At 40.5% G+C, this 13,944-nt stretch overlaps 1 protein-coding gene across 1 annotated transcript; it reads left to right on the top strand.

Moving 5' to 3' along the window:
- The first annotated feature begins 1,176 nt into the window (after positions 1–1,176).
- Positions 1,177–11,902, top strand: ARF4 (ADP ribosylation factor 4). The gene is made up of 6 exons (XM_053953431.1): positions 1,177–1,519; positions 7,557–7,637; positions 8,123–8,232; positions 9,382–9,453; positions 9,967–10,092; positions 10,950–11,902. The coding sequence occupies exons 1-6, from the start codon at positions 1,453–1,455 to the stop codon at positions 11,034–11,036; spliced, it is 543 nt and encodes a 180-aa protein (XP_053809406.1). The 5' UTR covers positions 1,177–1,452; the 3' UTR covers positions 11,037–11,902.
- Positions 11,903–13,944: the final 2,042 nt, after the last annotated feature.

Raw genomic sequence — 13,944 nt, forward strand, 5'->3', positions numbered from 1 at the left:
TCCTCAAGCACAGAGAAGCTTAACTTTCCTAGCCCCCAAAAAAAGAAGTGTAAATACTGAATGCTCTGAACAGAGGATGGGTGAGTATTGGAAACCTAGAACTGGGCTCCTTAGATTACAGCTTCCTCATAGTTTTCATGGTTGATCAGGCTCATATTAACATTTTAGGCATGAACTAGATTTCAAGTATCATTTATTTATTTTATAAAAATACAACTTGCCATCTTAATTTACACCAGGTTTTGGGTTCAGAAGAACATAATTTAGAATTAGAATAAGGTTTTCAACATGATACCTAAGAGCAGTTGTGGATGCCCCATCCCTGAAAGTGTTCAAGGTGGGGTTGGACTGGGCATTGAGTACGTAGTCTAGTGGAAGGTCCTTGTCTATGGCAGGGGGGTGGAATAAGATGATCCAACCCTTCCAAACCAAACCATGTTATGATTCTATGGAAAGAACAGCCTCAATTTTCTGGCTTAGTAGACAGATGTTAGGACCTTGTTCAGGACTATCATAATAATGATCATTAACGATGTTTTTCTTCAGTAAAGGATAAGTAAATACCTTCTGTTGAATAGAACGTTGAGCCGAGCCTGGTTCAGTTTTACTCTGCTCTTAGGTCCCTGTGTCTGGCGCTCCCTGCCCGGAAGCCGAGAGTGGTTTGGTGCCACGCTCGGGGCCTCTGGGGAGGGTCAGGGCGGGGTCCTGCTGTGACCGGGATGCCTAATAATTACTGTAGTAGTGGATATATATACACAATTAATAACAGTACAGTAATATGTCACAGCGCTGCCTTTTGTCGGTTTATTTCGGTGTGGTTTTTAGAGTTTTGGGGGGGTGCTTTTGTTTTTTTTCTTTATTAAATGTCCTTGTCGCTATTGGGGTGCTTTTGGAGCCTCTCCGAGGATTGGTTTCACCAGTCGCTCCCTGCCTGCCGGGAGCGGGACCTGTTGCCGTCGGCCCGCCCGGCGGCTGCGAGCGGAGCGTTACCGGGGCTGCCACCTGTCCCCGCGGCCAGGGCGGGGCCCGCCGCAACCGGCGTGCCCCGCGCGACCCGGAAGCTGCGCGGGGCTGGCGGGCGCGCCCGCCTACATCCCCCGTCGTGCCCCGCGGCGATGGCAAATAAGCGCGGGGCGCAGAGCTGCGCAGCGCATGCTGGGAGCCGTAGTCCCCGCCGCGCCGCGGCCCTGTGGCGGAGGGCGGTGCCGCGACCGGGGGATGTGGCGAGCGTGACGTGATCGTGTCCGCGTTGGAGCCGGGGCGGCCGCGGCGAGCGTGACGTGGCAGAGACCGAGCGAGGTCCCCGGTCACAGAGCACCCGCCGCCGCTGCCGGGCTCGCCTCGCGCGCGGAGAGATCCGTGCGCACACCGGCCGGGCCGCGCTCCCTCCTGCCCTCCTTCCCTCCTTCCCTCAGCGCTCCCCCGCCGCCGCCCAGCGCCGCCGGAGCCGCCATGGGCCTCACCATCTCCTCGCTTTTCTCGCGCCTCTTCGGCAAGAAGCAGATGCGCATCCTTATGGGTGAGGGCCACCGCAGAGCCCGGACCGGCTGGGGCCGCGCAGCCGAGTCCCGCCGGAGGGGGGAGGGGAGGCCGCGGGACGGGCCGCGGGTCACGGCGGGGGAATCGCCCTGTCCCGGACTGCGGGGCGCGGACACCGCGCTGTGCCCGTCCCATGGGCTGGGGGGGGGGGCGTTGGGAGAGCGGCGGCGAGGGGAGGGGGTGAGGATCGGGCTGTATTTGCCCTTCCTTTTCTCCCGCCGTTTGCCCGTTCCCCTCCCTGCCTCGCCCGCCGCTCCCCGGTCCCGGCGAGGCCGAGCCCCGTTCCCGCAGCTGCGCCGGGCCGCGCGCGGAACAAAGATGGAATTGCGGCCGGGCAGGGCCGCTGTCCCCGGGCTAGGGGCCGAGCGAGCCCCGCGCCCCGGCCGTGCCCTCCTGCCCCGGCACTGCGGCTCCGCGAGCTGGATGTGACAAAGCCCGGTGTGTGCAACACCAGGGGCCTAAGAACTGCCGTATAATGGCCGATTTTCGGCAGCTGCAGGGAGCTGTAGTGTCTGTATCCTGACTCTCGTGAAAGGGCGTTTCGGTATAGCCTCCGTGGGCATTAGTTTTGTGCCTCGCGTACAAACGGGTAAAACCCTCTAGGCAGCTCTTCCAGTGCTTGCTTAGTCTTACTGTCTCCCCCGAAAATGATTTATTTTTAATATCCATTTCTTTTGAAATTATCTGTTCCCTTGATACGGACTGTGTAGGAGTTGAAGCCAGTGGCTCTTGAAGATTCTCACTTTCAGATTATAGTTCAAAAGGTCAAAGCCAGCACATACTGCATTGGTATTTCCTCCTCCGCTTCGAGTTCTTCCCTGCCTTCTTCCACCCACCTACCCACCCCTGCAAGCTTTATGTACAAACAGTTCTTAGCCTCTAATTTTTTGTCAGATTCTGTTACCAAAGTGAATGGAATTTGGTTCATGGCCGTTGACCGAAGTAGCTTGTCCTAAGGAAATAAATGAAGTGCTCATGTGGATATAGCCAGCAAGGGGAGTGGGTTCTAACTGTGAAACTTCCTGGCACACACCCATCCTTAGTGCTGCCTGGATATGCACAGCAGACACAGTAGTGCAGCTTTTTAAATTTATAGTCTTTCAGGTTCTCCATCTATTTTGTGATGGTAACGTTTGTTATTGCATACCCAGTAATTTTTATTGTGTCTTAACTGTTTGAAATTAGAGACTCTCATCCATTTCAAGATAATCCAAGTCATTTTAGTCTTCAAGGCAACTTAGTACATGTGCTGGTTTCAAGGAGGTGATTAGGTTGTCTCCCTAACAGCCAGACTCTTCATATGACTCTTAATGAATGAAGTCAAGTCTTCAAGTGAGCTTGACTGTAGGATGTAGGATGACACAGAATCTGTGGTATTTGTAGTTCTGTTACTTTTTGCAAAGTACTGAAAACAGGAAAGTGATGTCATGCAGATCTAAACCATTTGCAAGGCTCTTCATTGGTAGGAAATGAGGTTGAATTTAGGTTAGAGATGGCTTTGGAAGGTGCATTTTCTAACAGTTGTTTCAAATGAATTTATTTTTGTATTTCTTAAGTTTTTTTATTTTAAGGCCTTGTATTAAAATGTAGGGCTGGATCAGGGCACAGGACAGCACTGTATTTGTTAGGTAGTATAGGAGAGTAGAACTTGGGGTATATTGTGGTGAGAGTCTGTTACAGAACATAAACTGGATGTTTAGAAGCAGAATGTTACACTGAGTATGACATAATTTGCATATAACTATAACACTAAAACTAATCTCTTCATAGCATTCTACATCATATATCAGCACTTTGAGGAGGGATGTCTGGGTGAATACTGGGATAGAGTTAAAACTTCTCCTCAAGGTTATAATGTTTAATGTATGGTTTGAAATGGGGCTGTACGAGGCCAATCATTTAAGTTTCCATATGTAGAACACCAATTAAGAAATATATTTATGGGGTAAAGTACTTAGGAGAAAAATATGTGAGTTGATATCAACAGACAATTAATTTATAATTCTAACTTCCTTTTCACAGCTTTCTTCTGTTTCTGCTGACTTGAAGATAAATTAGAATTAATTTAGCTCCTAAAGCAGACTTTGTGTTATTGAATTTTGCAGACCTTGAGTATTTCTCATCAGGGACCATTACCAACAGCACTCACTTATTTTTTATGTTCTCAGATTCCATTTATGATATGAAGTGGATATTTAATGTTATACTGTTACTGACACGTTGTTTATTTTTAAAAATACACTAGTGTAAGTAAGTATTTTTCAAAAATATTAAGTTACTATTCAGAAGAAATGCACGTGAAGAAGATTCATGCATTTTCTTTATAAATAGGCATAATATCAGGGAAAAGAAAGGACTGTGGGGTAGGGCTGAGTGTCTGAAAGTCAGAATCAGCAACTGGGGCATTAAGAGTAGAAACACTGAGTCCTAACCCTACATGTACCTATCTTCACTGATGGTTTTTTTGTCCTTGAAAAAAAACATACCCATTCATTGTGCACCTTTCAGTATCATAATTTAGTGTTCTGTGTCTTGGTGTAGTTGTGCAAGTGTTAACTGATACAGTAACTACTCAGGAGCTTCAAATACAAAAAGGTATTATTAAATACATTTGGTGGAAAATGTCAGATTCTTTGGAAATTGTGTCACTGCAACAGATCATAATAATTTAGCTGTTTTTTTATTTGGCAGGTGTTGTTTTAGACAACTGTTGCTTTGCATGCTGTTGGCTTTCTGTAGTTTTTATGAAGTTTTGTGCTGTGATAAGAGTGGCAGCTTGATATTCAGCCACCAGTGATCAGAGTAGGAAGTTGGTTAATGAAGGATGTGATGTGGTCAGGGATGATGTACCTAGGGACAAGTGAACTAGAAGCTTGAGATTTAGAAAAACAACTGACAGGCTGTGAATAAAACACTTTTTAAGAGTAGTAAAGGGCTAAGAACCACAGTGATTTTAGCAGTGCCTGAAAGCATTGTAGATATTTTTTCTCCAGCTAGAGGAAGAGGATGTTTGATTCAGTTTCAAGGTGAATGGTTGCAAGTACAGGTCTGCATTTCCCATTTGTACTTTACTGTAATCTTGGTTTTTTGCAGTACAACTGCTTAACGTTATACCCTTCATCAAGTCTCTTACACCTTGGTCTTGACAATGGTCAATCAGGCAGAATCAGTGAAAATATAGAATTGGGAATTTACTTTGTTTGGGGATTTAAGATGTGACTTTCAGTCTTGGTAAAGTTTATGTTGTGGCTCATAGTAGCTCATAGGTTTACATTTAGTGTTCCAGTTCAAATGTAAACTTGTTTATTCTTGGATTACTAAAAGCAGTAGTTACACTTCCTACCAGCTCAAAAGATTAAATGTGATTTAGTGCTCTGAAATTTTTGTAAAGGGTGGTAAATTACAAATTGGAGTAAGAAATATGAATGGAGGCTATGCTTTTCATGACTTGCTTCTTTAGACTTCATGACATATGCAGTTTGGCCAAAAGAGGAGGTTTTTGCAAATAGGGTCATGGGGATTTGCATAAGGTCCTTCCCTCAGTTAAGCTTCTGCCTCAACTGTGAAGTCAGAAGAAGAAAACATGTACCCATAACCCTGTAGCTCAGCCTGCCTTGGTGCAAAGTCCAACAGCTTAATCAAGAGTTGTGGGTAAGAGTGGATTTAAGCAAAGTCTGGGCTTTGTGCTTACATAGGCACTGTAGCCTTCTACCAGCACCACTGAGGTGCACAAGCATAGAGTGGGTAAATGGGGCAATATTTTCATAATATACCAAGTAGTTTAAGATTCTTGACTAGTTTCTAATTTCTTAAGTCTGAGTCATGTCTTCAAATGGATCTTGTTACTCTCTGTACATTCTTTGGAATGAGATTAGCTTTTTTCTTTATCTGTGTTGTTGGTATAAACCTCAAATACACTCGAGCAGTTTGTGTAGACAATGGCATCTTTCCTATATTGGTAATTTTAACAGGTCTTGTCAGTGTTTGTTATACTGATAACAGAGTAATTTTTTTGGTGGGGAGCAATAAGAGAAGAGATTTGAGTAGTAGTTGTAACTCTTATTGGTTCACTAAATTATCTTATTGTTAATTTACTGGAAAAAAACCCTATCATATCATGTACAGGCACTATATGTACTAATGAAGGTCTGCATGTCCTACAAGTGCTTACTTGAGGTTGAGCTGTGTGAAAATAGTGTTGGGCTTCAAGCATTGTGCTGTTAAAAACATTGGTTTTCAGCATAGGTGGAGTATTTGAGGGTTCTGAAGTCGACTTAGAGGGTTTTGTAAAGTGACCTGACACTTACATGGTGTGGGGAAAATTGTGGCATTTACAAGTTTCATGACTTGCAAACTCTTGTGCAATTTCTGCTGCACCATGACTTTTTTTGTTCATGTTTGTGTGTGGTTCTGAAGGAGACCGACACTTAAACAATAGCAAACTCAAACCCCTTATATTTCATTTGGAGCATTTTGAGAGTCAAGGAGCTTTTGTTTTGATGGTACATTTCCACCCCACCCCCTTTCTTTCATGCTGTCATGACATTAAGAATTAAAACAACTTTTTTTTTTTTTTTTTTTTTTTTTAACATGCAATGACATTACCAGAGAAACTGCATTGGTATGTTTAATCCTGTGCACACTATTAGAATATAGGACAATTATAGAAAGGGTTTTTAAAATTAGTTTGCTGCAACAGCAGTTTGTGTCTTGAGAAAAAGGAGGTTTTTCAAGAGTTTGGTTTCATTCTGAATGAGCAGGTAATTTTGAATCCCCTTTTTTTTGCGATGCTAAGGAAACATTTGTATTATTAACAGGCAAGTCACCAAACCACTTAAAGCTTAATATATTGCAGTTGCAAAGTAGGAAGTTAACTCGGAATGCTTAAGAATGTGTGTTATCCTTATAAAATGAGGATAGCATTTGGTTTCTTGCAAAAGCGTTAATTAATTCTTTTGATGGGAGGTATTTTTGTTTGGGCGAATGTTACTGACAAAAGAGACAATTTGTGCTGTTGTGTTTAGTACCTGCTGTTTATGGAAGTGCTTGTGTGCTAGGCATTGGGTTCTAATTTAAAGAATTCTATTTTGAGTTACATTTATGTGTTCTAAAATGCTTAACAATAAGCAGTTTCACAAACAGTTTTAGAAAACTACAGTGTATGCTTGCAGTGTTGGTGATAATGTTTAAAAAACGTCGTTAAGGCTTTGTTTTATTTCTGAAGTGTCCCATATTTACCACGTAGCTTACATTGAAAAACAGCAAGCTTAAGTTTTTAGAAACAGAACAGCAAATTTAAGTGCAGAAGGTCTTCTGTAATGACCAACAGTCATTAGGAGGACACTCCTAATGGAAGCATCCTAGTGGATCTCACTGTATGGAAATGATATTCTGAAGAATACCTACAGCCCTTGTGGTATATATGGAGGGATAATGAGAGCTGCCTGATGTTTGTGGTTTTTTCAGTGCTAAAGAAATATTTTAGCAAAGGGAGGAGAAGCTGGAGTAAGGGACAAGAAGTGTCTTTCATGTATAGTGCCAGCTTGCATTGGTCCACATGTGCCTGTGAAGCTGAGCTTTGCCAGAGGTTGAGTAAAGGAGGCATTCCCCAGCTTAGTGAAGTAACAAATGTGTGATCAGTTAGAAATTGTGTGCTGCTTGTACATTGTTGCTAGGCTTTAAAAATCTTTCTGATTTACACAGAAGAAGCTTTCAACGTGAATGATAAAGCTTAATTAACACAAATACTAAGGAAGATTACTTGAAACTTGTGAGCCTGTAGGTTGTGAATGGAAGCATCTTATGAGCTTGTTTTCTTCATGACTTGTTCTCTCTCAGTGCTGGGTAGAAGAGATGGGGAAAAACATACAGTAGTTTATCAGCAATGAGTTAAGAGTGTTTAAAAAGCTGTTCTCAGTAAAAAAAAACCTAATACTCTGCATGTAAAATGACATGCTTTTTAATTAGCAGGTTGTAGTTCAGTTTGTGAACTAAAGCAAGTTTTCTCTTCCTTCTAGTTGGTTTGGACGCTGCCGGTAAGACAACCATTCTTTATAAACTGAAACTAGGAGAAATTGTGACCACAATTCCCACTATTGGTAAGATCACCGGTTCTTATATCTTTATTCTTGTTATTCTAAACCTGATAGGCCTCTGAAGACTGCAGGGATTTGCTATCTTTGTGGTTAGAATAAGAATCAAGACAAACATAACTGTCTGGTACTGCCATAACATAACTGTGTCAGACCAAAGAGACATCCACACCAGAATCCAGACTGTGGCCAGTAGCAGATGCTCAGGAGGATAGGAACCAGATCAGTAGCACCACTTCCCCCAAACACCATGAGCCTCACAGTTTGTGGCTGAAAGATTTGCTCAGCCACTTGGACTTGGATTTAAGTGATTTGTGTTTTTTCACCCTTCAATCAGTTTTCTTCCTGATTTACCAGTTCAGTATTGATAAGCCATTTTATACATATTTGGGAGAAGTGTACCTTAGGAAGTATCTATCTTTAACATAGTTGGAATTATGTTTTAACCCTAGAATTAACTATTTCTAATTACTGAACTCCTTCATTTTTAGGTTTTAATGTGGAGACGGTAGAATATAAAAACATTTGTTTCACAGTTTGGGATGTTGGTGGTCAAGATAAAATTAGACCTCTTTGGAGGCATTATTTCCAAAACACACAGGTAAGAGTACTCAGATGACAATAGTTAAAGACCTACTTTGTAAAGCCTCATTGTGTTTTGCAGAGTACATGTGGAAAGTTGTTTTCTTTCTTTCAGAAAGGCTCTGCACTACTTCCTGCAACTTCTGAGAGTACCTAGATTTTATCCTAGTTGAAGCTAATTTGTTCCCCCGAAGGCTTCAAACCTAGTTGTGAGTGTAGCGTCTCAATGATCAAGTCCTTTAGGATCTACCAATGTTTTGTAATGTACCAGAGCAACTGGTTTGTTGTGAGGAACTCTTAAAATATATGCCTTTTACTATGCTAAATCAGTGTTTTCAGTAAGCTGAGCATCTACAATATGGTAAAAGATCTTGTTACTAGTTGATTGAGAAGTGCTGGCTTCACAGTTATGTGACTACCATCAGTTTTTGGCACATAAATGTGATACCTTTGGTTTACAAGTAGTGAGGAAAGTTGGTTATTAGTATCAGAAAACTTCTGGAGTGAGTTTGTTTGAGTGGTTTTTTTTGTGTTGAATATAGAATTGTTTCCATGATATTTGTGTGCAGCATGATGCATATGATTGGTGCAGAAAAACACAGAGGTCTGGACTGGCAAAAGGGACCTTGCACCACCATAATGTTGTGAATAGAGTAATACTTAATTTCAGTTCCTTATTACTGTCCTATAACTAAATACTTCTAAAAGATACTTGTCTTTCCTTGAAGAGAGTGATAAAAGCAAGGTTTTCAGACTGAAAGGTTAAGAGTGAATTGTGTAAGAAGAACACTGGAATAACAGAGATGCTATTAGAAGTACTGTTTGATACAAACTTTTTTAAACAAATTCAGGTATTAGGGTGTGGGTTTTTTCAGTTAAATATGAGATGGTGAAACACTTGTGATTTTCAATACAGTGAGTGAAAGGGGAGGGGGAAGAGTTAGTTTATGTGATTTTGCTGCATTTTTTCCCCCTAACTTTATTTTGAAGTTGAGACTTAGGTAGTTGTTCAGACACACATCATGCATTGTTTAAACAGAACTTTCTGTTAAATTTGTCCCCTTTCTTAGGTAAGCAATCACAATATTCAATATGAGTATTTTGGTGGTTTAAGAATAGTGCTGCACATTTACATTGTTTTTTTTCAAATCTGCATAACTTTCTACAGGGCCTCATTTTTGTGGTAGACAGCAATGACAGAGAGAGAATCCAGGAAGCAGCAGAAGAGCTGCAGAAAATGGTAAATATCAATATCTTCTGAGGTATAATTGTTAGACTGACTTGTTCTATTTTTGAATGTTTGTCAGGTTCCCTAAGAGATTTAGGATTTTACAGTTTTAGGGAGACTGTACAGTGTGTATTGTATTCAGCTGGTAATTCTGGGTCACACAGTGCACCAAGTTGTAATTTCCACTCTGTAGAGAACCAGTAATGTGTCAGAACCTTTCATTCATGAAACCTTGATAGAAATGCAGCAGGAAAAGAATTTTGGAAGAACAGATTGGTGCTAGAGAATATTTCATCAGCAAGGTGCTCATAAATTTAAACTTTTAAATTGAAAGGTGACTTCCTTAATTGCAGGAGTTCTGTTGTATACTAGTTAAATTTCACTCAATACTTATTAGTGACTTCAGGAGCAAGAATGAAAATGTTTACAACCCTTAATTCAGTATTTAGATTGTTTTAGTGTTTGTTGAAGTAACTGACTTACTTAACTGAGGCAATTGAATAACATGCCTGTTTTTTCTGTTAGCTTCAGGAGGATGAGCTGCGAGATGCAGTGCTGCTTCTGTTCGCAAACAAACAGGATCTGCCAAATGCCATGGCAATCAGTGAAATGACAGATAAACTAGGCCTTCAGTCTCTGCGTAACAGAACTGTAAGTGCTCAACTTTCTGACTGCTGAGCTCTTTTCTCCCTCTATTATATATCATAAAAGTAAAGTTCCTCTAAGGGAAAGGATAGTTTTTACCTCTTTCTGTAGAAAGATGCACACACCCGCTGTTAAACTTCATAATGCATAATTCAGGTCCTTGTTCAAAATAAGTGGTTTAGAAGTATAATCCAGTGCATACAGCTGTTAGAGGTGTTTCATTTCTCACCTTTTTCTGAAAACATACAAACATGTCATTGAAATGCAGACATCCAGCAGCGATGAGCTTTCCTGTTTTCTCAGTATTCTGGGAGAACAAATGCATTCTGCATTCCCACCTCCAGGAGGAAATTACGTAGCTTCTAAAACATTAGATTTCATCTGCTCAAGCTTTAGAGACCCAGGTTTGCTTCACATGAACCATCCCACCTTTTGTAATCTGAGTGTCTGTGTTGGCGTACTAAGATCCTGACCGTAGAAGCTGTTTCAGAGGCCCATTCATGTAGATAATTCCATGTTCACTTCCTAAAGAGCAGTCTTTCAGAGACAAGAAGTAGTTTTCAGCATTTAAACCAAATACAAGTTCTGTATTTGTTTCTTGATGCCTTAAGCTATGTTGTAGCTTTTACTAGGCCAGCACTTCAATTTCTGGATAACGTCTGAACCTCCTCTACACTACATGTACTTCTCAAAATTTTTAAAAATACCATTTGTTCAATCTTGACTCACAGCACAAAACAGGATTTAAAGAACACTGGTATAACACACAATTATAACAACACTAAAGAGTGTCACATACTGTCATAACCTAGCTTGCATTTTGTCAGTATTTAAATGGAATTTTTGTGTTTCTGCATTAACAGTGGTATGTCCAGGCTACCTGTGCTACACAAGGAACTGGTCTGTATGAGGGACTTGACTGGCTGTCAAATGAACTCTCGAAACGCTAATTCCAGCTGGATGACTCTTTCACCAGGGACATGTTTGATATAAGTGGTCTAGGCTTGTTACAACAAAATTAGTTTGCATCTTGGTTATTACAGTATCTGGAACTGATATTTGGGCAGGATATTACAGCGTTTCAACTTGTTTCGTTGCCAATTTATTGTTTACCGAGCTACATGTTGCAAAGGTAGCAATATGCTTGGGTAAAAATCTCCTTAACTTGGAAAAAGTGTATCTTCTGATTTTATTCCCCTTGTTAGCCTAAATGCCTGAATATAGTTATTGTGACATCTTTAAGATCTGTTTTGAATACTCTTTGAGCCCCAATAAATTAATGTTTTAATTTTTTTTCTCCCTGCTACTGTTAGTTTACTGATGCCCTGTTTCATTCCTCAGACAGTCTGCTGATTTAAAAATGTAGCATTCCGTATGTATTTATTTCTCTCCCTTGCCAAAAAGATTTCCTAATACTGCTTGTTCCAAGCCAAGGAAATGCTCTAAAACACTATACAAATCTACTGCACTGAGGAACATTTTATTAATCCTTGGGTTCTGTCAGCCCAACTTGCCTTTGTGTGAATTGGATTCGATGGGTAGAATAGTTCTGTGCTGGTTGCGAAGAGCTCATGTTGAGGTTGTTTTTAATATTCAGCAGATTGTCTTCCTTTATATTGTATCTTTTTTTATGTTGCATGTTGCTTTTTGGTATCAGCCTGACTATTTTTGCCCAGTGTATAATAGTTCTGCTGAAGTTTTACTGTTTGTTGGTGAACATATCTTCATAAGGAAATTTTGGAAAATTCATCAAACTCAATGGATTCGTTTCTTCATAACCCACTTGGAATTATTCCTAATAAAATGATAAAATGTATAGTTCCGTGTATTCTCTTCTTGATTCCTGAAATAGTTGAATGCAAATGATCACTTATTCTTTTTCCATAGACTGAGCTTTCCTGCAGCTTGAATATGAACACCAGTCTCAAATTTTCATTTATTTGGAGCTGTGTAGAGTGGGACATGGAAGGGAGGCAACCAAGTTGTATACAGTGCAGTAGAGTAGTTGTCATCGGGGCTTACATAATTCTGTAATGTCTTTTGAAGTTGTAAATCTAAAATTCCTTTCAAGATGTCCAGATATGAAAATACTAACAGTTAAAAAATTGTAATAAAACAAATTTGAACTGCCTGAAAAGCATGCATGTCTGTTTCATAGTTTTATCTACATGTCAAAACCTATATGGGTCCCAGCAGGAGAGTCACACGTTCTGTTGGTGGCTAGCTGGGAAGGTAACGTGAGTGCTTTTACAGGGATATAGCAAATATTATAATAATGCTGATAATCGCCCCCCAAAAATCATCTCTACACAACTGCTACTGTCTGTTTTCATATTTCTGTCCCATTACACTTTTGTAGTTCAAAAGGCATAAATTGATAAGTGTTTTGAGGCTGCTATTAATGGGTAGTTTAGAATCTATTTTTCTGTTGCCTGTCTGCTGTATAGAAGCAAATACTGCTCAACCCTCCAAATGAAATGTGCTGTCCTACTGATTGGATGTCTTTAGGAACCCAAAGCATGATTCTCTTGCAGTTTCAGAGTAAGTGCTTCTCATTTTCCACCCAGGTCTGGTTGTGACAAGGTGTGGTAAACTCAAGCTAGTTTTGGTTCAGAACACCTTCCTGGGCAGCTTCTGCTGTAAGTGAGGTTTGAGTTCTTAGGAGGTGCTGTTACTGTGAGCACAGCTAAGCAGGGAGCTTTCCAGAGTTTTTGAATACAGTCCTTAAATGTCTTCAATGTGTAACGGAAACCCAGGAGACAGTGTAAGGTGAGAAGGGTTTTGCCTGCACCTTTAATGAATTGCTGATTACTTATTAACCAAAGCTGATATACCCATGCATTTGATCGGTAGCTGTTGATGTGCACATTTCTGGCAATGCAGTTCCTTGAATTAAACCTTAAAAGGTACACCTTGTTCAGAAGAGACAGCTTGTCTCTAATACAAGATGGTTTTTGTAGTCCCAGTAGGTTAAAATAAACAATGCTTGTTACACAGTTAGAGGTACTCTTTAAATTAAACAGTAGATACTTAAATTAGGCCTATTACCATGAAGGAAACACTCTGCTTGGTAGAGATTTAATTATTTAAATGAGTAAGAGGTTTAGGTGAGCTCTGTTGAGTCACTGTGCTTTTCAGTTGCAGCATGTGTATACAAAGTTAATATTTCTGAGTCATCGTGTTTGGGTTTTTGTATCAGTAGGTGTAATTCTGCTATAAAATTAATAATTTCTCAAAGTCAGAAAGTAATGAAGATCTTGGCCCTCATTTAAGAGTGATGGAGTCTGCATGAGGGTTAAGGCTACAGCTTGCACTGAAATGCAGTAAGACAATGTTGTATATCAGTAACAATGTACAGTACAGCCCTGTTCTTCAGAGGAAGATGAAATTCTCATGAACACCCTTTTTTCTCATGTCTGTTAAGAGTTTAGATACTAACATGGTTTGTCATTTCCCTATCAGAAGTCAAGTACCTGAACTGAGCTGCTGTCCCTGAAGTTCAAAATCTTGAACAGGCATGAGACTGCTAAAAATGTGTTACTCATTCAGTGTAGTGACAGAAAATCCTGAGTTCCAGTAGCTGAAATGTCTCTTTGTATACATTACCTTCTATATTCAAACACATGGGTAAGTTCTGCTGCACTGGGGAGTTAGTCAAGTAATATTTGTGTACAGGAACCTTTATTTAAGTGTGTTAGATGGTCAGCTTAACTATAGAGAACAAAATACTGAAGAAAGAGTGGGGCTTTTTTAATTTGACCATGGTGACACAATTTATTTCTCAAATATTAAGTACGTGCATTTTAATTTTTTAAATTGCTTACAAGAATAGCCCAGGTTATATAAAACATTGGTTTG

The sequence above is a fragment of the Vidua chalybeata genome, chromosome 12 (genome assembly GCF_026979565.1).
Source record: "Vidua chalybeata isolate OUT-0048 chromosome 12, bVidCha1 merged haplotype, whole genome shotgun sequence".
NCBI lineage: Eukaryota > Metazoa > Chordata > Aves > Passeriformes > Viduidae > Vidua > Vidua chalybeata.